The following is a 27,556-nucleotide window of genomic DNA, read 5'->3' as shown; positions in this document are numbered from 1 at the left end:
TGAAAAACCTGAGTTAAAGTTCCTGTTAGTTATTAACTTCAGTGCAAATAATTGACGACTGCAGTTCAAGCTGACTGCCAGTGACTATGTGGGTGAAAGAGGAAAGGCTAGGTGATTGTACAGATTAACAGAGTCAGGTGATTCTCCTTTTTATAAAGGTGCAGATACTGGAACTCCCAGAGAGAGAGAGATTGCAGACTACAAAGGACAATGGCTCTGTCTGGGCTGCTTGCATTCGACATCACCACCACCATGCTGCTGTGTGTGCTCTTTATCACCATACTACTTTACTTCAGGACAAAACCAAAGACTGTGCCCAACTACCCTCCTGGCCCAACTGGACTCCCATATATCGGCAACCTGCACCAGTTGAATCTGAATAAGCTCCACCTGTCTCTCATGGAGGTAAGGGAGAGAATCACTCGAGAATTTAGTCAAGGTCACTGATTCATTTGATCATAGTTTATTCTAACAATGAACTCTATGGAGAACTTAATGAATGGTGAGTGTTTTGTTTTCTAAGTAAACCGTGAACTCTAGAAAATATCTTCGTGAAAATTCGGTGATCTAGTCGATAAAGTAGTCATCATCATAGGCAGTCCCTCAGAATAGATTAACAACCCTCTGAGAGAAGAAATTCCTCCTCATCTCAGTTTTAAATGGGTGGCCCCTTATTCTAAGATCTTGCCCCCTAGTTCTAGTCTCCCCCATCAGTGGAAACATCCTCTCTGCATCCACCTTGTCAAGCCCCCTCATAATCTTATATGGGAAATGGTCCACGTTGTAATTAAAGTAGTAATTAAAAGCTGTCAGCCAGAACTTGCAGAACCTATTTGATGTCAATCAATCGTCGAAACTGGACACTGAATTCCATTGCCCGCTTCTATTTGGAAAGGACATTTATTGTTGAATTTTGGTTCTCTTCATACATGGCATGTGTAAAATAAATATTACAGAATGTGGCAGCCAATCAGAATGGAATTAGTCAACAATGAATGGCTACTGCTACATGCTCTGCCCCAGAATTCAATAGGTTCAGGGACCAGGAAATTGACTCCCAGGCTGGTCCACTGTTCTGGTCCCCAATAATGTGATTGGTTGCAGATGGTTCCGCCCAATAGTAACATTACAAGAGAAAAGGAGAACCAAAATGGCAGGTCTACATCAAGTTGAAAAACTGTAGTTTGTTTTTTAAAGTCAATATGTTTGTAGAATTGTGGGAACACGTTCAACAGGATGTTGCCTTCTTAGACATTCCTTCCCCTCAAGATAGCTGTTTCATTGCTGTGGAATGGGATTTTTTGAAAATTTGCCCGTTGACCCAGAACCAAAACCCTCTCAAACAACTGTCAGATTTTGCTTGTCCTAAAGCAGCTATCTTTTAGTGAGACTAACAGTTAACTATGGATAAGGGATCATCATCATAGGTAGACCCTCGGAATCGAGGAAGACTTGCTTCCACTCTAAAAATGAGACCTTAGGTGACTGAACAGTCCAATACGGGAATTACAGTCTCTGTCACAGGTGGGACAGATAGTCGTTGAGGGAAAGGGTGGGTGGGGAGTCTGGTTTGCCGCATGCTCCTTCTGCTGCCTGCGCCTGGTTTCTGCATGCTCTCGGCGACGACTCGAGGTGCTCAGCGTCCTCCCGGATGCTCTTCCTCCACTTAAGGTGGTCTTTAGCCAGGGACTCCCAGATGTCGGTGAGGATGTTGCATTTTATCAAGGAGGCTTTGAGGGTGTCCTTGAAATGTTTCCTCTGCCCACCTTGAGCTCGCTTGCCGTGTAGGAGTTCTGAGTAGAGCGCTTGCTTTGGGAGTCTCATGTCAGACATGCGAACAATGTGTGCCGTTGAGTGTGGTCAGTGCTTTGATGCTGGGGATATTGGCCTGGTCAAGGACGCTAATGTTGGTGCGTCTGTCCTCCCAGGGGATTTGCAGGATCTTGCGGATAAGGGAAGACTTACAATGAACGACTGCCTTCAATGGTATCTGGGTAACAATTCTTATAATCCCTTTCATTTCAAACCCTTGCAGCTATCAGTGAGAGGAAACTTTTGAGTAATTCTTGTAAGGCTGAGTTGGTTTCTGGATCAGAGAGATCAGGTTTAAATGGAAATTTGTAAACCCTAGTTTAAAGAAAAATGACAAGAAAGTGACCTATATTGAAGTTATTAAGTCAGACATCACTTAATCCACATTGGGCTAGAACCCCCACTTTTGTGCTTATCGCCCAAAAATGGGTGTTATTTCCAGCGTGGGCAGTAAAAAAGGGTTTTCAGATCACCAGCTTCTCGCCCATTCTCAACACACCTCATTTACATTTTTGAAAATGAGCATTACCGCGAGCGATATCAAATGGGCGGTAGCGTTAAATTTTTCTGACCTTCTGCCATAAAGTGTGGCCGTCTTTAGCAACGGCATGGTAATGCTCGATTCCCGCAATTCTGGAGGTCAAGGGTCATCATGACATGTGCAGATGGGGAGACAGAGAGAGAGGGAGCTTAGAGGGACTGAAAATGTGTGTGGCTGTGGTGTGTGCTTGTTTGGCTGTTGTGGGAGGCAGCAAAAAGCCCACTAAGCACCAAGAACATAGCTGGCACCGAGTTTTTGACCAACAAATAACATATAAAATGGAAGGGATGGAGGATGGAGGAGACCCTGGAGCTGTAGCCAGAAGCACTGATGGCAGAGGGCTCCCAGTGGTCCCGCATCACCGCAATGCACCCCAAGGTGACGCACCCCCATTGCCAACCACACATGAGAGCCAGGAGCAACATCTTGCTTCTGGCTCGGAGCACGCTACCACCTCGGGCCCATTCTCTCCCGTATCCGTCCAAGCAACGCTTCAGTCGGCACCCCCCCCCCATCACCACGCTCCCACAAATGAAGCAACACCTGAGGAGTACCTCGGCCAGGCGGCTTGGAGTCAGGAGGGGAAGAGGAAGGGGTAGAGGTGGGGAGGAGAAGCAGGGGGAGAAGGGTTGGTCTTTACAGAAATACTGATGATTTCAGACTAATGTTCAGTTGAAATGTTTTTTATTTAACAGTACCTTGCAGCACATTGGCTCAGATAGCTCCACCATTACACGCTGGTGATTCCTTAACATCAAAGGGTATAATCACACTTAACTTCAATCAAAGTAAACTTTAACTGTCACCAAGATGATGTGCACCATTGATGTATGAGCTGCACACCCATCAGTGTGTCAGCCTTGGAAATAATACCAGCGTTCTTTCAGGCAAAGTGATCATTGATGAGCTCCTGATGTAAAGCTCTTGCAGCTATCATGCCACCATGGGCCCTTTCATGCGGTCTACAGGGGGGGCGGGGTCATGGCTTCAGCATCAGCCTGATTGTCTGGCCTGATGTCAGCGCCCGCCTCCTTGTCCTCCTCTTCCTCTCTCTGCTGAGGTGGACTGTCAGATTCTTCTGGCAATTCTTGTCCCCTCCCGATAGCCAAATTGTGTAGCATGGAGCACACTACCACGAATTGATCCACTTGCTCAGGATGGTATTGGAGCTCGCCTCCTGAGTGGTCCAGGCATTTGAAGCGCGGCTTCAGCACTCCAATGCTTTTCTCGACGATATTGCGAGTGGATCTGTGGCTCTCGTTGTATCGCCTCTCGGCTTTGGTGTGGGTGTCATGCATGGGGTTCATCAGCTAGGTGGCGAGGCTATATCTTTTGTTCCCAAGCAAACAGCATTGACCTTGTGGCTGATTGTTAAACAAGTCAGATATAGTGCTCTCACGCAGGATGTGCGCATCATGGATGCTGCCTGGAAATTGAGCATTCACTGCCAGTCTAATTTGCAGCAATGTGCGGCATGCTGAAAAAGTCCGCAAATGTCGCCAGCTGTGGCCTGAAAAGAACCCGAGGCATAGAACGACAGTGCCATGGTAACTTTGACCTCGACAGACAGCGCAGTTCTGATGGTGCTGGCAGGCTGCAGGTCTGCCCTTATCAGCTGGCATAGCTAAGTGATAACCTCTTTGTGGAAGCGCAGTCTCCGAAGGCAGGTGGTGTCAGGCAAGTCGAGGTGAGAATACTTCTCCTTGTACTTGTGGGGGGGTGTAATGTCTGGTCCTCCTCATCTGTCTGTCACTTTGTACACTGGGCACATGTAGCGTTCCTTCGGCGATGTCTACTCTGCTGTATTTTTTATGGTCACCAAGAGAGGGCGAGAAAGGACAGGCCCCATTGCAGCAGCTCTCTGTTTGCCACCGATTGCACACAAACAAGCACACGACGAGCACACCTCTTCAATTCCAATCGGTCACAGTGTGGTCAAGATGTTTTCAGAGATGTTCACTTCAACTCCAACGACCTGCAGAGTACATCCGAACTCCGCCGAGGTTGAAGCACAGCAGCCTTTTAAAGTACGCGCCATGTGATCTACAATATGGCGTCCATAACACTGTGATTCATCCTGGTTAGTTCCACTTTTCGTGGGCGGCTTTTTGAGCGAGCGATATTGTGGGCGATGCGTGTGCGAAGTTGTGAAATTGACGATGGGCGATCTCCATGGCCGCTAGTTTGGGTAAAAGTGCTGTTTACGAGAAAAAACAGTCGCTGGGCTTTAATATTGAATCTCGGCGTTATTTCCGTACGGAAAGTAACGCTGGCCGATATTATGGGCGTTGAATTTGCTCATCCTGCTGATTCCGCCCCCAAAAAGTGGGCGGGTGGTCATGTTTTTTCTCGCCGTTAAGCCCATTGGGAAAATAATGCTCGGCGATAAGTCTCCTAAAAAAGCCCGTCAGTTTCCATTATGCCAAAATGGGCGCTATCTGGGCGTTATACTTCATTTCAGCAGTAAAATGGGCATTAAGTGGGCGTTAAGCAGGTAAAACAAGTGGAGGTTCTAGCCCATTAAGTTTTATCTTCCTTTTTTACAGTTATCTGAGAAATATGGCTCGATATTTTCTCTCCAACTGGGGCAGCAGAAAACAGTGGTACTGATGGGGTATGAGGTGGTGAAAGATGCCCTTGTCAACCATGCGGATGAATTTGTGGGCCGGCACCAGAGTGCACTGACGAAGATTGCCAGAAAAAATAATGGTAAACTCAGATAATATTTCCTGTCACTGTATTGATGTACAGCTTATTGCACATTATTTAAGTGATTTTATGTGTAGCCAGATTATTTTTTAAGTGTGCAAGCCTAATTTAGGTCCAAGGCCCATAATGCTGGTCATCTCCAAACTTAAAAATAGTGGAAAGAAAAGACGAAAAAAGTAGAAGTAATCCATTTTTCGGATGAGATGATGAACCGAGGTGTCTGCCTTCTCAGGTGGACATAAAGATCCCATGGCAGTGCTCAATGAAGAGCAAGGGAGTTCTCCCAATGTCATTGCCCATATTTATCTCTCATATATCACCACTTAAAGTCAGATTATCTGGTCATTTATCTCATTATTGTTAGTGGGGCCTTGCTGTGTGCAAATTGACTTCTGTGTTTCCATACATTACATCAGTCATGACACTTCGAAAGTAGTTAGTTGACTGTGAAGCATTTTGAGACATGCTGAGGTCATGAAAGGTGCTGTATAAATGCAAGGTATTTCTTTGTTTAATAGCAACGCCAATCATGACTTTTGAAAGCTTGTACAGCATTGAAATAATCGTTTATACATATTCTTGTAGCCTCTTTCTCAGCAATGTTAGTGGTCCTTTTAATCATCATCATCATCATAGGCAGTCCCTCGGAATCGAGGAAGATTTGCTTCCACTCTTAACATGAGGTGGCTGAACAGTCGGCGGCAGTCGGGCCCAGTGTCGAGGAGGTGCGTGGAGAGGCCTATAAAAGGTACAGCAGGGAGTCCGGGGCCCAGCGTCGGGAGCAGCGTCGAGGAGGTCCGTGGAGAGGCCTATAAAAGGCACAACAGGGAGTCCGGGGCCCAGCGTCGGCGGCAGTCGGGAGCAGCGTCGAGGAGGTGCGTGGAGAGGCCTATAAAGGCACAGCAGGGAGTCCGGGGCCCAGCGTCGGCGGCAGTCGGGAGCAGCGTCGAGGAGGTGCGTGGAGAGGCCTATAAAGGCACAGCAGGGAGTCCGGGGCCCAGCGTCGGCGGCAGTCGGGAGCAGTGTCGAGGAGGTGCGTGGAAAGGCCTATAAAAGGCGGGACTTGTGCAGCTACAGGGAGAAGGCAAAAAAGAAGTAGAAAGAAATCAAAAGGTGACGTCACAGCCAAGAGGGTAAGTGATTGGCTGGTGATTGGTGAGTAGTCATTCTTTTTTCTCTTTCTAAATCAGTGAGTAACTTTTAACGTTGTTGCCAATTTAAGTGTATATAAGGGTTAAGTCATGGCAGGAGAGCTCGGTCGGGTGTTATGCTCCTCCTGTACCATTTGGGAACTCAGGGACTACGTGTGCGGGAAGTGTATCCGCCTCCAGCTCCTGACAGACCGCGTTGCGGAGTTGGAGCTGAGGGCGGATTCACTCTGGAGCATCCACGATGCTGAGAATGACGTGAGTATCACGTGTAGTGAGTTGGTCGTACCACAGGGAAAGGGTCCACAGCCAGATAGGGAATGGAAGACCAACAGGAAGAGCAGTGCAAGGAAGGTAGTGCAGGAGTCCCCTGTGGTCATCCCCCTGCAAAACAGATACACTGCTTTGGGTACTGTTGAGGGGGATGACTCATCAGGGGAGGGCAGTAGCAGCCAAGTTCATGGCACCATGGCTGGCTCTACGGCACAGGAGGGCAGGAAAAAGAGTGGGAGAGCAATAGTGATTGGGGATTCAATGGTGAGGGGAATAGATAGGCGTTTCTGCGGCCGCAACCGAGACTCCAGGATGGTATGTTGCCTCCCTGGTGCAAGGGTCAAGGATGTCTCAGAGCGGGTGCAGGACATTCTAAAAAGGGAGGGAGAACAGCCAGTTGTCGTGGTGCACATTGGTACCAACGACATAGGTAAAAAAAGGGATGAGGTCCTACGAAACGAATTTAAGGAGCTAGGAGCTAAATTAAAAAGTAGGACCTCAAAAGTAGTAATCTCGGGATTGCTACCAGTGCCACGTGATAGTCAGAGTAGGAATCGCAGGATAGTGCAGATGAATACGTGGCTTGAGCAGTGGTGCAACAGGGAGGGATTCAAATTCCTGGGGCATTGGAACCCGTTCTGGGGGAGGTGGGACCAGTACAAACCGGACGGTCTGCACCTGGGCAGGACCGGAACCAATGTCCTAGGGGGAGTGTTTGCTAGTGCTGTTGGGGAGGATTTAAACTGATATGGCAGGGGGATGGGAACCAATGCAGGGAGACAGAGGGAAACAAAAAGGAGGCAAAAGCAAAAGACAGAAAGGAGATGAGGAAAAGTGGAGGGCAGAGAAACCCAAGGCAAAGAACAAAAAGGGCCACTGTACAGCAAAATTCTAAAAGGACAAAGGGTGTTAAAAGAAAAGCCTGAAGGCTTTGTGTCTTAATGCAAGGAGTATCTGCAATAAAGTGGATGAATTAACTGTGCAAATAGATGTTAACAAATATGATGTGATTGGGATTACGGAGACGTGGCTCCAGGATGATCAGGGCTGGGAACTCAACATTCAGGGGTATTCAACATTCAGGAAAGATAGAATAAAAGGAAAAGGAGGTGGGGTAGCATTGCTGGTTAAGGAGCAAATTAAGGCAATAGTTCGGAAGGACATTAGCTTGGATGATGTGGAATCTATATGGGTAGAGCTGCAGAATACCAAAGGACAAAAAACGTTAGTGGGAGTTGTGTACAGACCTCCAAACAGTAGTAATGATGTTGGGGAGGGCATCAAACATGAAATTAGGGGTGCGTGCAATAAAGGTGCAGCAGTTATAATGGGTGACTTTAATATGCACATAGATTGGGTTAACCAAACTGGAAGCAATACGGTAGAGGAGGATTTCCTGGAGTGCATAAGGGATGGTTTTTTAGACCAATATGTCGAGGAACCAACTAGGGGGGAGGCCATCTTAGACTGGGTGTTGTGTAATGAGAGAGGATTAATTAGCAATCTCGTTGTGCGAGGCCCCTTGGGGAAGAGTGACCATAATATGGTGGAATTCTGCATTAGGATGGAGAATGAAACAGTTAATTCAGAGACCATGGTCCAGAACTTAAAGAAGGGTAACTTTGAAGGTATGAGGCGTGAATTGGCTAGGATAGATTGGCGAATGATACTGAAGGGGTTGACTGTAGATGGGCAATGGCAGACATTTAGAGACCGCATGGATGAACTACAACAATTGTACATTCCTGTCTGTCGTAAAAATAAAAAAGGGAAGGTGGCTCAACCGTGGCTATCAAGGGAAATCAGGGATAGCATTAAAGCCAAGGAAGTGGCATACAAATTGGCCAGAAATAGCAGCGAACCCGGGGACTGGGAGAAATTTAGAACTCAGCAGAGGAGGACAAAGGGTTTGATTAGGGCAGGGAAAATGGAGTACGAGAAGAAGCTTGCAGGGAACATTAAGACGGATTGCAAAAGTTTCTATACATATGTAAAGAGAAAAAGGTTAGTAAAGACAAACGTAGGTCCCCTGCAGTCAGAATCAGGGGAAGTCATAACGGGGAACAAAGAAATGGCGGACCAATTGAACAAGTACTTTGGTTCGGTATTCACTGAGGAGGACACAAACAACCATCCGGATATAAAAGGGGTCGGAGGGTCTAGTAAGGAGGAGGAACTGAGGGAAATCCTTATTAGTCGGGAAATTGTGTTGGGGAAATTGATGGGATTGAAGGCCGATAAATCCCCAGGGCCTGATGGACTGCATCCCAGAGTACTTAAGGAGGTGGCCTTGGAAATAGTGGATGCATTGACAGTCATTTTCCAACATTGCATTGACTCTGGATCAGTTCCTATGGAGTGGAGGGTAGCCAATGTAACCCCACTTTTTAAAAAAGGAGGGAGAGAGAAAACAGGGAATTACAGACCGGTCAGCCTGACATCGGTAGTGGGTAAAATGATGGAATCAATTATTAAGGATGTCATAGCAGTGCATTTGGAAAGAGGTAATATGATAGGTCCAAGTCAGCATGGATTTGTGAAAGGGAAATCATGCTTGACAAATCTTCTGGAATTTTTTGAGGATGTTTCCAGTAGAGTGGACAAGGGAGAACCAGTTGATGTGGTATATTTGGACTTTCAGAAGGCTTTCGACAAGGTCCCACACAAGAGATTAATGTGCAAAGTTAAAGCACATGGGATTGGGGGTAGTGTGCTGACATGGATTGAGAACTGGTTGTCAGACAGGAAGCAAAGAGTAGGAGTAAATGGGGACTTTTCAGAATGGCAGGCAGTGACTAGTGGGGTACCGCAAGGTTCTGTGCTGGGGCCCCAGCTGTTTACACTGTACATTAATGATTTAGACGAGGGGATTAAATGTAGTATCTCCAAATTTGCGGATGACACTAAGTTGGGTGGCAGTGTGAGCTGCAAGGAGGATTCTATGAGGCTGCAGAGCGACTTGGATAGGTTAGGTGAGTGGGCAAATGCATGGCAGATGAAGTATAATGTGGATAAATGTGAGGTTATCCACTTTGGTGGTAAAAACAGAGAGACAGACTATTATCTGAATGGTGACAGATTAGGAAAAGGGCAGGTGCAAAGAGACCTGGGTGTCATGGTACATCAGTCATTGAAGGTTGGCATGCAGGTACAGCAGGCGGTTAAGAAAGCAAATGGCATGTTGGCCTTCATAGCGAGGGGATTTGAGTGCAAGGGCAGGGAGGTGTTGCTACAATTGTACAGGGCCTTGGTGAGGCCACACCTGGAGTATTGTGTACAGTTTTGGTCTCCTAACCTGAGGAAGGACATTCTTGCTATTGAGGGAGTGCAGCGAAGGTTCACCAGACTGATTCCCGGGATGGCGGGACTGGCCTATCAAGAAAGACTGGATCAACTGGGCTTGTATTCACTGGAGTTCAGAAGAATGAGAGGGGACCTCATAGAAACGTTAAAAATTCTGATGGGGTTAGACAGGTTAGATGCAGGAAGAATGTTCCCAATGTTGGGGAAGTCCAGAACCAGGGGACACAGTCTAAGGATAAGGGGGAAGCCATTTAGGACCGAAATGAGGAGGAATTTCTTCACCCAGAGAGTGGTGAACCTGTGGAATTCTCTACCACAGAAAGTTGTTGAGGCCAATTCACTAAATATATTCAAAAAGGAGTTAGATGAAGTCCTTACTACTAGGGGAATCAAGGGGTATGGTGAGAAAGCAGGAATGGGGTACTGAAGTTGCATGTTCAGCCATGAACTCATTGAATGGCGGTGCAAGCTAGAAGGGCCGAATGGCCTACTCCTGCACCTATTTTCTATGTTTCTAGTCCGATATGAGAACCACAGTCTCTGTCACAGGTGGGACAGACAGTGGTTGAGGGAAGGGGTGGGTGGGACTGGTTTGCCGCACACTCCTTCCGCTGCCTGCGCTTGATTTCTGCATGCTTGCGGCGATGAGACTCGAGGTGCTCAGCGCCCTCCTAGATGCACTTCCTCCACTTAGGGTGGTCTTTGGCCAGGGACTCCCAGGTGTCAGTGGGGATGTTGCACTTTATCAGGGAGGCTTTGAGGGTGTCCTTGTCATGTTTCCTCTGCCCACCTTTGGCTCGTTTGCCGTGAAGGAGTTCCGAGTAGAGCGCTTGCTTTGGGAGTCTCGTGTCTGGCATGCGAACAATGTGGCCCGCCCAGCGGAGCTGATCAAGTGGTCAGTGCTTCACTGCTGGGGATGTTGGCCTGGTCGAGGACGCTAATATTGGGGCGTCTGTCCTCCCAGGGGATTTGTAGGATCTTGCGGAGACGTCGTTGGTGGTATTTCTCCAGCGACTTGAGGTGCCTACTGTACATGGTCCATGTCTCTGAGCCATACAGGAGGGCGGGTATTACTACAGCCCTGTAGACCATGAGCTTGGTGGCACTTTTGAGGACCTGGTCTTCAAACACTTCAAACAATTCTTATTCGATTTACTTGTACTGTACCAAGGTTTTAAAAAGAATTCTCTGACTTGTAAAGCCAAACATTCGCCCAAGCTCCAATTTTATCCCAACCTTCTTCTTCGATTGTCTCCAAGGTGTTATTATGGCTGAAGGTGAGTCATGGAAACAGATGCGAAGGTTCACAATATCAACTCTGCGTGATTTCGGGATGGGCAAGAAATCTATTGAAGAGAAAATATTAGAGGAAGCCTCCCACTTGAGGGACCTGATTGAATCTTTTAAAGGTGAGTGTCACAAGTCATGATTTGAACTGAGCCTTTGTAATAGGGGAGAGGTCCTCTGTGTCCTTCGGAACATAAGAGCAGTCGGCCATTCTGTCCTGCCATTAAATTAGATAATACCCTTACTTTAAAAAAATCTATCCATCTCAGTCTTGTAAATCCAATTTTCCCAGCATCCACAGCCTTTTGGGAGTGAGAGTCCCAGATTTCTATTACCCTTGTATATTGGCCCTGACAACCATGATTGATTTTTTTGAAGAGCTGACAAAAGTAGTGGATAGGGGAATGTCTATGGATGATATTTATTTGGACTTCCAGAAGGCATTTAATAAAATTCCAAATAAGAGAATGTTAAAGCCCATGGAATTGAGGGCAAATTATTGACATACTTAGGAAATTGGCTGAGTGGCAGGAGAGAGTAGATAATGAATAGATACTCCTGTTGGCAGGATGTGACAAGTGCTGTCCTGCAGGGATCTGTGTTGACTATTCACAGTATTTATTAATGACTTAGATGATGGCACAGAGAGTCATATATCGACATTTGCCGATGACACAAAGATAGGTGGCATTGCAGGCAGCGCAGATGGAAGCATAAAATTACAACGGGATACCAATAGATTAAGTAAATTGGCAAAACTGTGGCAAGTGGACTTCGATGTAGGCAAATGTGAGGTCATCCACTTTGGACTTAAAAAGATTAGAACCAGGTATTTTCTAAATGGTGAAAAGCTAAAAACAGTGGAGGTCCAAAGAGGCTTGGGGTACTTAGATCATTAAAATGTCATGAACAAGTACAGAAAATAATCAAAAAGGCGAATGCAATGCTGGCTTTTATATCGAGAGGACTAGAATACAAGGGGCTGAAGTTATGCTGCAGCTGTACAAAACCCTGGGTAGACCATATCTGGAACACTGTGAGCAGTTCTGGGCACCACACCTGAGGAAGAATATATTGGCCTTGGAGGGAGTGTCGTGTAGGATTATCAGAATGATACCTAGACTCCAATGGCTGGATTTGTGGTTCTTCCCCACTCCGTTTTTTGCTCAGGAGCGGTGGCAATGGCAGCTGTGACTCAGGGCCTAGCTGCCCAAACTTACCTCTGAGGCGACAACTATTCCCAGGCACTAACTTTCCCGCTCCGCCACCATTATCGCCCCAAAAATATCAAAGCTGAAAATCCAGCCCCAAGGGTTAAGCTATGAAAAGAGATTACACATATCAGGATTGTATTTCCGATAATTTACACGGTTAAGGGGTGATCTGATCAATGTTTTCATGATATTAGGGATATATGGAGTTAGGTCGCAGGTCAGCCATGATCTCATTGAATGGCGGAACAGGCTCGAGGGGCTCAACAGCCTACTCCTGTTCCTATGTTCCTAAGACATGTATGGCTAGAGGCTGGGGGTGAGGGGCAATGTAGAGCAGTGTCAGAGGGAGGGAGAGGAAGACAGATAAAAAAAGATAAATATTCACAATCCATTGATAAAGATTACAAATTGTTTTTTATAAAACACTGGGCAAGTGGAGGGACAACAATGAAGAGTCCAGAGGTCAAATTTTGAACATTAAAAAAATATAAAGATAAAAAATATTCATATAAAATAAAAATGTATAAATCCTGACCATAATTGGCAGCAGTGAGGGACACCATCCAATCGGGTGATGAGTGGGAGGTATGTGACAAGATTGGTGGGTCTTGGGACCCAATCTCTTAAGAAAATGACTATTAATTTTGGGACAAATAGCACTTAAAATCAATTTTAGGAGACTAAAGTGAATATTTAAAAAATGTATATATTAAAGATGTAGGGAGGGGGCATCAGGCCCAACAATCGGAGTGGTGAATTGAGGCTATATGGGCAATGCGGGTTGGGCCCAGAGGATTACAGGAAGAAGTAAAGTGGTTGATGTTGAGGGGCCTTCTGGCCTCCTGCTACGCAGCTTTTGGGAAAATGAGTGAAAGTGGGGGTGGGGGGAGGGTGGGGCGGGGGGTGGAATGGATGGAGTGTTAGGAGTAAGATGAGTGACAGGAGTTGAGTGAGTAGTTCAAAGAGGAAGAGGTATGATAGTGGTGGGAGTAAGGGGATAAGAGGAAGTGGTTTTGGGAATGTGAAAGGCAATGGGAGAATGGATGAGTGATTGGGGTAAGGATGGTGTTATGTATACAACGCTAGGCAACCTGTATCACACCACCATCTGTTGGAATCCCAAGGGATCCCTTGGGAGCACTGTATATGACAGGCCTCCCATGCTGTACCAGCACTCTGGAGTTTGAATGAAGGAGCTAAGGTCACACTTACTCATTGTCTACAGTACTCAGTTGCATTACTTTATTATGAGCTTAACAACTGGCGATGAAATAAGGAACAACCACACGAAAATGCAAAGAACTGTTGGTATCTTCGAGACATTCTCAGAAGGGAACGATTGGGAGGCCTTCGTGGAGTGACTCGACCAATACTTCATGGCCAACGAGCTGGAAGGGGACGGGAATGCTGCCAAACAAACAGCGATCCTCCTTACCATCTGTGGGGCAACAACCTATGGCCTCATCCGGTGAAACCAACAACCAAATCCTATGAAGAACTGTGTACACTGGTCGGGGAGAACCTAAATCCGAAGGAAAGCGTTTTGATGGCAAGGTATCGATTCTACACATGTCAACGGTCTGAAGGCCAGGAATGGCGAGCAACGTCACCGAACTAAGGCGCCTTGCAGGACATTGTGAATTCGATGAATTCCTTGAGCAAATGCTAAAAGACTTTTTTATGCATGGTATTGGCGTGAGGTTATCCTTCGCAAACTATTGACTGTTGAAACACCGAATCTGAGCAAAGCCATAACGATAGCCCAGGCATTTATGACCACCAGCGATAACACCAAACAAATTTTGCAGCATAAAGAGGATTCGGCTAGTACTGTACACAAAGTAACGTTGTTTTCAGGCAGGAGTGCATAGGGCAGAACGTACACGCCGGCCGCTGCATGACTTCAGATGACCCAGAGTCCGCCATCAAACATTAATGCGAGGCAGTTAACACCTTGTTGGTGCTGCGGAGGTAATCATCGAGCCCATCAATGCCGCTTCAAACACTATGAGTGCAAAGGCTGTGGAACAATGGGACACCTCCAGCGAATGTGCAGACGAGCTGCAAACCCTGCAAACCACCACGTTGCAGAGGAGGATCGATCCATGGCGGATCAGGCTAGAGACTCGAACCGAGGAAGCAGATGTGTACGGTGTACACACGTTCACCACGAAATGTCCACCGATCATGTTAAAAGTTTAACTAAACGGAATTCCAGTATCCATGGAACTGGACATGGGTGTGAGTCAGTCTATCATGAGTGAAAAGGCCTGCAACAGGCTGTGGTGCAACAAGGCACACAGGCCCAAGCTGAGCTCCATTCACACCAAGCTGAGAACTTACACTAAAGAGCTGATCCCTGTAATTGGCAGTGCAGAAGTAAAAGTCTCCTATGATGGAGCAGTGCACGAACTCCCACTATGGATAGTACCAGGAGATGGCCCCACACTGTTCGGCAGAAGCTGGCTGGGAAAAATCTGCTGGTACTGGGATGACATCCGAGCACTTTCGTCTGTCGACGACGCCTCATGTGCCCAGCTTCTGAGCAAGTTTCCGTCGTTGTTTGAGCCAGGCATTGGAAGTTTCTCGGAGGCGAAGGTGCAGATCCACTTGGTTCCCGGTACACGACCCAACCACCACAAGGCACGGGCAGTGCCATATCTGATGCAAGAGAAAATGGAAATTGAGCTGGACAGGCTGCAGCGAGATGGCATCATCACGCCGGTGGAGTTCAACGAGTGGGCTAGTCCGATTGTTCCAGTTCTCAAAGGCGACGGCACAGTCAGAATTTGTGGGGGCTATAAAGTAACGATTAACTACGGCTGATCGAATCTCAAATGGGCATCTGTTGTAAATAAAGAGACCTTTGTGCGTGTTGATGCAGGTGAGGCCCTTCGATGATTCCTACAGCTCCTGTGTCATGTAGGCTGAGGTCAAGTCCAGCTTGATGAACGTTTTTCCTCCCGCCAGCATCGCAAATAGGTCATCTGCCTTTGATAGCGGGTATTGATCCTGCAGGAAGAAACGATTGATAGTTACTTTGTAATCACCACAGATTCTGACAGTGCCGTCTTCCTTGAGGACTGGAACAATAGGACTGGCCCACTCATTGAATCGATCAGTGAAATGATGCCCTCTCGTTGCAGCCGGTCCAGCTCGATCTCCACCCTCTCTTTCATCATGTACGATACCGCTCTCGCCTTGTGATGGATGGGTCGCGCCCCCGGAATCAAGTGGATGTGCACTTTTGCTCCTTGGAACTTCCCAATGCCCGGTTCAAACAGCGAGGGGAAATTATTTAGGACCTGGGCACATGAAGTGTCGTCGAAGGACGAGAGCGCTCGGACGTCATCCCAGTTCCAGCGTATCTTTCCCAGCCAGCTCCTGCTGAACAGCGTGGGCCATCACCCGGTGTCATCTAGAGTGGTAACTTGTGCACCGCTCCATCGTAGGAGACCTTTATAGGAGCACTGCCCATTATGGGAATCAGTTCCTTTGTGTACATTATCAGTTTAGTACGAATGGGAGTCAGGACTGGCCTTGCTGCACCACAATTTATTGAAAGTCTTTTTGCTCATTATGGACTGGCTCGCACCCGTATCCAGCTCCATTGACACTGGGAGTACATTTAATTCAACCTTCAGCATTATCGGGGGGACACCTTGTGGTGAATATATGCACCCCATATATCTCTGCCTCCTCAGTCTGAGGCTCTGGTTCGTCGTGAGCCACCGTGGATCTATCCTCCTCTGCAACATGGTGGTTTGCAGGATTAGCAGAGTTTGCAGCTCGCCTGCACATACATTGAAGATGTCCCATTGTTTCACAGCCCTTGCAAACGTATCCTTTGAAGCAGCATGAATAAAAATGATGATCACCTCCACACCGCCAACAAGGTGTTAATGGCCTTGCCTTCACCATCCTTGGTGGTGGACTCTGAGACATCTGCTGACGTGCAGCTGCAGGCATGTGAGTCCTGCCCTGTACGTTACGATTCGAAAACAACGTTACTTTGTTCACAGTACTTGCAGCAGCACTCGTGTGCTGAGAGATTTGTTTCGTATTGTCACTGGTGGCAATGAATGCCTGGCCTATCATAGAAACATAGAAACATAGAAAATAGGTGCAGGAGTAGGCCATTTGGCCCTTCTAGCCTGCACCGCCATTCAATGAGTTCATGGCTGAACATTCAACTTCAGTACCCCATTCCTGCTTTCTCGCCATACCCCTTGATCCCCCTAGTAGTAAGGACTACATCTAACTCCTTTTTGAATATATTTAGTGAATTGGCCTCAACAACTTTCTGTGGTAGAGAATTCCACAGGTTCACCACTCTCTGGGTGAAGAAGTTCCTCCGCATCTCGGTCCTAAATGGCTTACCCCTTATCCTTAGACTGTGACCTCTGGTTCTGGACTTCCCCAACATTGGGAACATTCTTCCTGCATCTAACCTGTCTAACCCCGTCAGAATTTTAAATGTTTCTATGAGGTCCCCTCTCATTCTTCTGAACTCCAGTGAATACAAGCCCAGTTGATCCAGTCTTTCTTGATAGGTCAGTCCCGCCATCCCGGGAATCAGTCTGGTGAACCTTCGCTGCACTCCCTCAATAGCAAGAATGTCCTTCCTCAGGTTAGGAGACCAAAACTGTACACAATACTCCAGGTGTGGCCTCACCAATGCCCTGTACAACTGTAGCAACACCTCCCTGCCCCTGTACTCAAATCCCCTTGCTATGAAGGCCAACATGCCATTTGCTTTCTTAACCGCCTGCTGCACCTGCATGCCAACCTTCAATGACTGATGTACCATGACACCCAGGTCTCTTTGCACCTCCCCTTTTCCTAATCTGTCACTATTCAGATAATAGTCTGTCTCTCTGTTTTTACCACCAAAGTGGATAACCTCACATTTATCCACATTATACTTCATCTGCCATGCATTTGCCCACTCACCTAACCTATCCAAGTCGCTCTGCAGCCTCACAGCATCCTCCTCGCAGCTCACACTGCCACCCAACTTAGTGTCATCCGCAAATTTGGAGATACTACATTTAATCCCCTCGTCTAAATCATTAATGTACAGTGTAAACAGCTGGGGCCCCAGCACAGAACCTTGCGGTACCCCACTAGTCACTGCCTGCCATTCTGAAAAGTACCCATTTACTCCTACTCTTTGCTTCCTGTCTGACAACCAGTTCTCAATCCATGTCAGTACACTACCCCCAATCCCATGTGCTCTAACTTTGCACATCAATCTCTTGTGTGGGACCTTGTCGAACGCCTTCTGAAAGTCCAAATATACCACATCAACTGGTTCTCCCTTATCCACTCTACTGGAAACATCCTCAAAAAATTCCAGAAGATTTGTCAAGCATGATTTCCCTTTCACAAATCCATGCTGACTTGGACCTATCATGTCACCTCTTTCCAAATGCACTGCTATGACATCGCTATAGCTTTACTCATGGTTGGGGTCTCTACAGTCAAAAGTTTGCGAAGTATTACTTCATGGCCAATGCCAGGCACAAAGAAGTCCCTGAGCGTGTGCTACAAGTGTCCTTCAAATTCGCAATGTCCTGCAAGGCGCCTTAGCTCAGCGACGTAGCTCGCCACTTCCTGTCCTTCAGACTTCTTGTACATGTAGAACCGATACCTCGCCATCAGAATGCTTTCCTTCGGGTTTAGATGCTCACGGACCAGTGTGCACAAATCATCGTATGACTTCTCTGTGAGTTTGGCTGGAGCAAGCAGATTTTTCATGACGCCATACGTTGGTGCCCCGCAAACGTTGAGGAGGATCACGCTTCGTTTGACAGCATTCACTTCTCCTTCCAGCTCATTGGCCACAAAGTATTGGTCGAGTCGCTCCACAAAGGTTTCCCAATTATCTCCCTCCGAAAATTTCTCCAGGATGCCCACGGTTCTCTGCATTGTTGCGGTGGGGTTCGTCATCTGTATCTCATCGCCAGTTGTTATGTCTTGAATAAAGAATCTGACCAGATACTGTAAGCTTCAAGTAATGTGTGACCGTAGTCCTTTATTACAGGTCTCCAAAGTGCCTCTCCAGCCTGTGAGGCCTCCTTATGTACAGATGCTCCCAAGTGATTGTGGGATCCCTTGGGGCTCCAGGGGATGAGCCCTTTGGTGATTAAACAAGGTATTTACAGGTTTACATATATAACAAAACCAACCACCAACTAGCTGCCAGCTATAAGGAACCTCTCAGAAAAACAAGGCAAATGACTCAAAAAGGCCATTTGCAAGGTACCTCTCGGGAATTCTGCTGGTTTGCTGCTGAACTTACGATGAGAGACAGGGACAACTTCCATGGAATTTTAGGGCCTGAGATTGAAGCACAATTGCACAAAAGGAGGAGCTCAAAGATGAGTTAGGGAGAGAGATGCAGAAGAGAAAAGAGCGGCATAAAAAAGCATAGTGACCAGCAGATTCAGTGGCTGAAGGGTCGCATTGGATATCAATGAAGAGCGAAACCATGAGTGATTTTCTTTCCCTTCCTGAGTGCCAGTCAATAGTAGAACCCAATATATCTCCCCAGTTGAGGTCAGACAACTCGGCAAAGACCAGGGACTCAACTTGGGATCCTCCTGGTCTGTATGGTTCAGTTACACACTTTCTTTAAAAACAGATCAACAAGGATCCCTAATCTGCTTTCTAAGCTACATTTTATTGCTTGCAGGTCAGCCCTACGATCCGACTATTGCAATGAATTCCACTGTGGCCAATGTTATCTGCGCAATTGTACTTGGAAAACGATTTAATTACGGGGATGAAACTTTTGTTACCCTCATAAAACTGGTCAATGAAAACCTTCAGCTTACTGCATCCCCACTGGTACAGGTAAGGTTCTCAAATTAGCAAAGTTAGCCAACAGTTAAAGACAATGGTTGTAGTTGTAACGATGAACCCCCACCTTCAATAATAGACTTAAAATGGGAGATTGGGTGGTGGGGTTCAAGTTTAACCCATATGTTCTGGGGTTGGGGATGAGATGCATTGTCGCAGCAGGTTACAGTCCATCCCCTTCCCCAGAACCAGAAGTTACACAACCTCGATGATCTATTTGACCTGAGCTGAGCTTCTAACCCGATATCCTATCGCTCACCAAGATTGCCTATTTCCACTTTCAATTCACTAAATATATTCAAAAGGGAGTTAGATGTAGTCCTTACTACTCGGGGGATCAAGGGGTATGGTGAGAAAGCAGGAAGGGGGTACTGAAGTTTCATGTTCAGCCATGAACTCATTGAATGGCGGTGCAGGCTAGAAGGGCTGAATGGCCTACTCCTGCACCTATTTTCTATGTTTCTACCACCCACCTCTGCTTCCAAATCATCATTAAACCACTCGCTTCACCACTGCCTGACCTGAGAACCATTTCATTTGTCTATTTCTATTCTTGTATTTTCAGCTGTTCAATTCTTTCCCGTTTCTGGGATATCTGCCAGGGTCCCATCAGAAGCTCTTAACGAACATCAAGAAGGTGCAACATTTTCTGAAAACATTCCTCGAAGAGAAGTGGCGGGAGTTGAACGAGAACGACATTCGGTGTTTCACCGACGTCTTCATGGTCAAGCAGCAGGAGGTAAAGAATCAATACTACCGCGTCGAGTAATTGCAGCCTGCATTGAAGAGTGATAGTGAGGCAGGAGTGAAGTGGGGATTAGCAAACACCATGGGGAATTCAGCATCACTATTCAAGCTAGTGGTCTCTTCTACATCATGAAATGGAAGACTATTACTATGATAGGGAAGATTAGCAAATGAGCTTGAGAAGAGTACGGAGCAACTTGGTACCAATGTTCAAGAAGGGGAAATTTCCTGTGTTTCTGCTGATGATCATTGTCCAGTAATACTGAAGTGCACAGTTGTGTGATGTTAGGATGGGACAGGATAGAGCTTAGCTATGATGCCCCGATGATTGAATGACATGCCAATACTTATTGTGTTGGCTCACTCATTCAGACTGATCACTTTGGTGAAGTAACAGAGGGCACCATTTATCTGAAACAGAGCACCCCAGCATCAAAACCAGAATAAAATAACAAAAAGCAAAATGCCATTTTCATCCCACACCCATCTGCAGTCTCATTTAAGAAATGAAGTTGCTCCTGAGAATAAACCCTGCATCTTGGGGTCTAACTGTCTGAGGGGAAACTATCACCTGGGCACTTTGGGAAGGACAATAGCTATCCACAGAGCATGTTTTTATTATCGTTCCTGGGATGTGGGCATCACTGGCAAGGCCAGTATTTATTGCCCATCTCAAATTTCCCTTAAGAAGGTCATGCCTTCTTGAACTACTGCAATCCCTGTGGTGAAGATACTCCCATAGTGCTGGTCGGGAGGGAGTTCCAGGATTTTGACCCAGAGACGGTGAAGGAACAACGCTATATTTCCAAGTCAAGATGGTGTGTGACCTGGAAGGGAACTCAGAGGTGGCGAGCAGTGTTCCCATGCACCTGCTACCCTTCGAGGCGATAGAGGTCGTGGATTTGAAAGGTACTATCGAAGAAGCCTTGGCTAGTTACTGCAGCGCATCTTGTAGATGGTACACACTGCAGCCATGGTACACCGTTGGTGGAGGGAGAGAATGTTTAAGGCGGTGGATGTAATATTCCCAATGTGTGAGGCTGATCTTGCATCTCATGGTTAAATGACTGTGGTCCTGTCTAGCCAGCTATCACTGTAACCAGAGTTGGTCAAACTTCTACTCCTGTCTGATTGTACTCGCATGTTTTTCTTTCAAAGGAATCAGGAAACCCAAACACACATTTCCATGAAAATAACTTGTTAATGACAACAAATGACCTGTTTATTGCTGGGATGGAGACCACCTCTACTACCCTTCGCTGGGGTCTTCTACTCATGGTGAAAAACCCCGATATTCAGAGTGAGAACTTATTTATTTAATTTCTTGAAATTGTTGGACAAGTTAGAAAAATGGATTTACACCAAATGTTGTCCTATTGAGTGAAGCAAATGGAACTGGGCCAATTTATTTTGAAAAATCCAATACCTGGTCCAATATGGACTGGGGTTTGGCCGAGCTTGTCCTTATCAAATTATACTGATGCTTCCTGGACAGTTTTCAAGTATGATGTTGCTCTTTCCAACTAATACATTCACCATTCTGTAATGCCTGATGATTGCTGCACTGGGTTGGTAGAGTCTGTCTGGCTACCTGGTTACCACACATGGTTATCTCACAGGACAGCCACATGCTTGGCCTGTTCTCATGGGACATCTACACACATGTACATTTCCATAAAAGCCACTGTGTAGTCGTCCAGAGCAGGAAAAAAAGTTATATTTTCTCCAACCCAAGGAGAGATACTGAACCCAACTGTGTTTCTGTCCCATTCCCTCAGCCCAGCACAGGGATCAAACCTGGGATCTTTCTGCTCTGTTTAACTCCGTACCACACCAGGTGATGCTTATACACGCTGAGCTGATCTGTGATTGTTGTAATCTCTGATAATAATGGGATACGCACAAATCATGTGGGGTTAGTGTTTACACAAGGAAGTGAATTTTCCCTCAGGGAATATTGAGGTTAATGTTGTTCGGCTGAGAGCACTGGACTGTAGAAACATATTTTCTAATATTGTCTACTGTTTGGTAGGGTGTCACCATTTAATATTATTGGTCAAGAGCACCAGCGGAAATTAGACCAGTTTGAAAAGGGTGATATATAATGTAAGAAAAAAGTGACTGATAATTAAAGGAGTTCAGCCAGTAGTTCATCATCATCATCATCATCATAGGCAGTCCCTCGGGATCGAGGAAGACTTGCTTCCACTCTAAAAATGAGTTCTTAGGAGGCTGAACAGTCCAATACGGGAATTAAAGTCCCTGTCACAGGTGAGACAGATAGTCGTTGAGGGAAGGGGAGGGTGGGACAGGTTTGCCGCACGCTCCTTCCGCTGCCTGCGCTTGATTTCTGCATGCTCTCGGCAACGAGACTCGAGGTGCACAGCGCCCTCCCGAATGCTCTTCCTCCACTTAGGGCAGTTTTTGGCCAGGGACTCCCAGGGACTCGGTGTGGATGTTGCATTTTATCAGGGAGGCTTTGAGGGTGTCCTTGAAACGTTTCCTCTGTCCACCTGGGGCTTGCCTGCCGTGTAGGAGTTCCTAGTAGAGCGCTTGCTTTGGGAGTTTTGTGTCAGGCATGTGAACAATGTGGCCCGCCTAGTGGAGCTGGTTGCGTGTGGTCAGTGCTTCAATGCTGGGGATGTTAGCCTGGTCGAGGTCACTAACATTGGTGCATGTGTCCTTCCAGGGGATTTGCAGGATCTTGCGGAGACGTCGTTGATGGTATTTCTCCAGCGATTTGAGGCGTCTTCTGTATATGGTCCACATCTCTGAGCCATACAGGAGGGTGGGTATCACTATAGCCCTGTAGACCATGAGCTTGGTGCCAGGGTTAAGGGCCTGATCTTTGAACACTCTCTTCCTCAGGCGGCCGAAGGCTGCGCTGATGCACTGGGGGTGGTGTTGAACCTCGTCGTCGATGTCTGCCCTTGATGATAATAGGCTCCCGAGATGAGCCAGTGGTTCACACTACTAACAACCCTGTCTTTCTTTTCATACTCATCCTCGAATCACTCACCATTTCCCAGTCATACTGCTAGGCTACAGGCTGATCCTGCTCTATAACCAGCATCTATATATAAGGTGTGTAAGAGCTGTCCCAGGATGATATTAGTAATATTGAGGAGGGAATGCAGATGTGAGGACGAGACTGGAACATAATCTTACCTAAAGATCTTGGTCCTCCCTTCTGTTAGAGAAAGTCCATGAAGAAATCGATCAAGTTATTGGAACAGAACGATATCCAAGCCTTGAAGACCGTAAGCACATGCCGTACACTGATGCTGTGATACATGAAACGCAGAGGTTTGGTAACATTATTCCATTGAACCTTCCTCATTCAACCACTGTGGACACTAACTTCCGAGGATATTTCATTCCTAAGGTTGAGTATGAAAATGGTCAAGATCTAGAATACTTTTAAAAGCTGTCAACTTATGATCAATTTGAATATTCGGCCCCTTTCTGTTAATTTAATGGGAGGGAGATTGTCACTGCAATGGGGAGGGGAGGACTGAGAAAAACTATGTGGCATATATTGATTATTTTCAAATAGCTGAAGTGCAGATTTTGACCTTGACCTAGAATAGGTTGAGTTCAGATCAGGCGCCCATTTTACACCCTGCCGCTTTTTATTCTCCATTGAAGTCAAACACAATCCTCACTTGACATCAGCCCAGTAGTCAGAGCTGACACTCAAGTCTCCACTCTTTGGGCTTTCTGCAATGGGGCCAGAACCCAACCCTTCTGAATCAGAGGTGGGAATACTGCCACTGAGCCACAGGCTCACTCCTCCAATTGAAGATATAAGGGCAGATAAATAGTTTGCAGTTACATTTGGTTTGCCTTGCAGGGTGAAACTTGGTACAATCTCTCTCAGGACATTAAATGGGTTGGGTACATTCCACAATCGAGCAGCCTGAATGGCTCTTCCGTGTTTTCCATTGGCCGAGAACCTCCGTTTGGCCTTGAATGCCAATGGAAGTGAGGTGAGGCAGGTGTTCTACCCACCACAAGAATGCCCCCAGGCCCCAGTTGATTTTCCAGCGTCGATGTTTCAATAGCTCTAGTGTTAGTCTGTCTGGAAGAAGCCAAGATTGGCTCAGTAGGCGTCAGACACATGCCACAAATGCCATGTGACCAACAGACTTGAGGCTGGTGAAAAGTGGCACAAAAGCAGCTTGATTTATGTAATGGTCACCTTGCAATTAATTGAATAGACTTCTCGACCCTTTCATTTTTGAAATCTACCCTGCAACATCCATAGCAACACTGACCGCCGGGAACTCAATAGCATTCCTTGGACCCCAGTATTGTTCCAGTATATCCCACAACATATTTACATCTAATTATAAAGTCCCAGCATACTTGTGATACACCCACCATGAGTTCTGACTTCAGTGCCAGAAGAACTACTTGAGTTATGCCAAGAAGGCAGTATTGCTGCTGTGGAAACTCCAGGCCTCCATGTGGTGTATTACTGGGTCAAGGCACAGATTGGTGGAACATCCAAAATCGTTCTGTCTTAATGGGATCAGTACAGAAATTCAGAGCAGAGTATATGTGATTCATTACAAGGAAAGTGAGAGAGCTGGAGAACCCAGGGCCCCTTGTGCAATTGCCAACTAGTGAGAGATGACCATTGGCAGGGGTCTGGTTACATAGCAGCAATGCCTCTTTAGGAAGAAATAGGCTGCATGGTGGTTAAGTTTACTTGAAGATGTTCTGTTCAATGAATCACCCTGTCGGAACCAAAGAGGCAGAAAAGGGTGTCATACACCATTGGTAACAGGACACCCTCAAAGCCTCCTTGATACAAATGCAACATTCCCACCAACACCTGGGAATCCCTGGCCCAAGACCGCCCTAAGTGGAGGAAGTGCATCCGGAAGGGCGCTGAGCTCCTCGAGTCTCGTAGCTGAGAGCATGCAGAAATCAAGCGCAGGTAGCGGAAAGAACGTGCGGCAAACCAGTCTCACCCACCCTTTCCTCCAACCACTGTCTGCCCCACCTACGACAGACTGTAAATCCTGTATTGGACTGTTCAGTCACCTAAGAACTCACTTTTAGAGTGGAAGCAAGCCTTCCTCGATTCTGAGGGACTGCCTATGATGATGATGATGATAACAGGAGACCCTTCATTACATTAGTGGCTCTTCCAATCCCATCAACCCGAAACTTCACCGTGATCTTGGACTGACTGACGTTGCTTTCTGATTCACAGGGGACTCATATCATTCCATCACTGACCTCAGTGTTGTACGATAAAACTCAATGGGAGAAACCAAACGAGTTCAACCCGATGCACTTTCTGGATGCTGAGGGAAAGTTTGTGAAGAGAGATGCCTTCATGCCTTTCTCTGCAGGTAATGGGTGAATACACTGGCTCAGGAAATGTGGTTTTAAAGAAACAAAGTGAGAAATATAATCTTGGAGGGAAACCTGGAGGAACCCAACCTCTGAAGAGTGGGTTGACATCCAGCTGATGGGAGTGGAGTGGTGACATCCCTCTCCCCCTTCATTGCAACTAGCAATGGTAGGCAGTTCTGAGTCAAGCTATCAATCAACCTGCTATGTAAAGGGACTTTATTACAGAAATGGTCCAGAACATGATATGTTGGATCTAAGACAGTGGCAGAAATCAGTTGTCTCATGCAGTTTGGCATGATGAGCAGAAGTTATGCAATTCCTGACTTTCTTACATAAGAACATAAGAAATAGGAGCAGGAGTCGGCCATTTGGTCCCTCAAGCCTGCTCTGCCATTCAATAAGATCATGGCTGATTTGATCCTGGCCTCAACACTTCGCCGCCCGCTCCCCATAACCCTTGACTCCCTTATCTTTCAAAAATCTATCTCCACCTTAAATACATTCAATGACCCAGCTGACCCCACGATGATTTATTTTCAATAAGCCACCTGTCTCTCTGATGTATTTCTCTCCACCTTTGGTCAAGCTCTTTGGAGAAGTCTACACCACTGGCTTCTCCAATCCCAGCATGGATGGAACTTTGTGCCTGGCTATTAGGCAGAGTGGTTTAACCGTCGGTAAGAAGAATTGGGATTTGCCCAGGATTTTCTTTGCTTCAAGCATCAGGGAGTGAGCCAGCACATCACATAGGTCCCTCCAACAGGCAGGCTGAACACTGATGGGCACCAATGGACAGACACCATCACAAATTGTAACTTGTATTCTTGTGAGCATGAGTCAGGGATTTAAGACAATAGATCATATATTTTCTTCTTTCCTGCCCCCTCCATTCCTCCTGGCTCTGTACTGTTAATCTCTAACTACTTCTAGTCCCAATGAAAGGTCATTAACCTGAAACATTAACTCTGTTTCTCTCTCTCCACCGATGCTGCCTGACCTGCTGAATGCTTCCCAACATTTTCTGTTTCTATTTCGGGGATTTAACATCTTGTTGCACCACGTGCCGGGACAATTTTACCACCAACACTGATGTTTCAGGGGACAAGGACACACTTCGCTTTTGTGGTATTAATGGTGTTTTGCACCTTATTGTTTCAGGTCGGAGAATATGTGCTGGAGAGAGTCTGGCCAAGGCGGAGCTCTTTCTGTTCTTCACCGCTTTGCTGCAGAAGTTTCGGTTCCACGCTCCCCCTGGTGCTACAGCCCTGGACCTCACAGCCGTGGTGGGAATTACACTTGCCCCGAAGCCCCACAAGCTGTGCGCTGCGCTCCGCTGACACCGTGCATGGTGCTGATGGTGGTGGATGTGATGGACTGCCCCTGAATACCGGCCACACACTGCCGGGTGTACATTGGAACCCATTCAATGCCCTGCCTGCACATCCTGTGGTTTGGGTTATCGCAGGCAGGCGGACTCACCTGATGTACCCCCCTCCCCCACACCCACAACCCCCCGACTCCGTGATCTCACCAATGAGGCTGCCGGCTGGCTCATAATGGTTCAGGTTCCAGTACAAACTCACCTTTAATCTCTTGGTCAAAACTTTTCACGTTAATTAAGGCCCCCTTTTTTTTAACCTGATTTACAGTTAAGTCACAGCCAGAATTATTTTTTTTAAATATATTTGCAAACAAAAAATGAATTGGAACTGCAATAAAATGACAAATGAGATGACGAAAAGACATGGATTTCTATCGCACCTTTCAGCCAATGAAGTACTTTTGGAGTGTAGTCACTGTTGAAATGTAGGAAATACGGCAGCTAATTTGCACACAGCAAGCTTCCACAAACAGCACTGTGATAATGACCAGACCATTTGTTTTTTTGTGCGATGCTGATTGTGGGATAAATATTGGCCCAGGACACTGCGGATAACTTCCCTGCTCGTCTTCGAAATAGTGCCATGGAATCTTTTAGCTCCACCTGAGAGAGCAGATGGGGCCTCGGTTTAACATCTCATCCAAATGATGGCACCTCAGACAGTGCCGCACTCCCTTAGCACTGCACTGGGAGTGTCAGCTTAAATTTTTGTGCTCATGTCCCTGGAGTAGACTTGAACCCAAAACCTTCTGACGCAGAGGGGAGAGAGAGAGCGAGCTACCCACTGAGCCACGGCTGACGAGAAAAGAAACGGGTGTCTAATTATTTTTAAAAAGTGAGAGAAATGGATTTTTGGGTCTATACGGTGGGGGTGTCTGTGAAACATACAGCCTGCTATCGGGAAATT

At 46.6% G+C, this 27,556-nt stretch overlaps 1 protein-coding gene across 1 annotated transcript; it reads left to right on the top strand.

Moving 5' to 3' along the window:
* Nucleotides 1-210: 210 nt before the first annotated feature.
* LOC139229607 (cytochrome P450 2K1-like) lies at nucleotides 211-26,605 on the top strand. Its single transcript, XM_070861114.1, has 9 exons — nucleotides 211-405; nucleotides 4,900-5,062; nucleotides 11,046-11,195; nucleotides 18,985-19,145; nucleotides 19,717-19,890; nucleotides 21,057-21,198; nucleotides 23,096-23,283; nucleotides 25,123-25,264; nucleotides 26,427-26,605. Exons 1-9 carry the CDS (start codon nucleotides 211-213, stop codon nucleotides 26,603-26,605), a joined length of 1,494 nt encoding a protein of 497 aa, XP_070717215.1.
* Nucleotides 26,606-27,556: the final 951 nt, after the last annotated feature.

The sequence above is a fragment of the Pristiophorus japonicus genome, chromosome 19, assembly GCF_044704955.1.
Source record: "Pristiophorus japonicus isolate sPriJap1 chromosome 19, sPriJap1.hap1, whole genome shotgun sequence".
In the NCBI taxonomy this organism is placed as follows: Eukaryota; Metazoa; Chordata; class Chondrichthyes; family Pristiophoridae; genus Pristiophorus; species Pristiophorus japonicus.
The sequence above is the reverse complement of the archived record's forward strand: the minus strand, read 5'-3'. Positions and strand labels throughout refer to the sequence as shown.

What these genes read in the sequence shown, in the direction of transcription:
- LOC139229607 (XM_070861114.1), top strand. Translation starts at nt 211, where the DNA reads ATGGCTCTGTCTGGGCTGCTTGCATTCGACATCACCACCACCATGCTG. An exon ending in TCCACCTGTCTCTCATGGAG is followed by an intron (nt 406 to 4,899) that starts GTAAGGGAGAGA and finishes CCTTTTTTACAG; the next exon opens with TTATCTGAGAAATATGGCTC. An exon ending in CTTCATGCCTTTCTCTGCAG is followed by an intron (nt 25,265 to 26,426) that starts GTAATGGGTGAA and finishes TTATTGTTTCAG; the next exon opens with GTCGGAGAATATGTGCTGGA.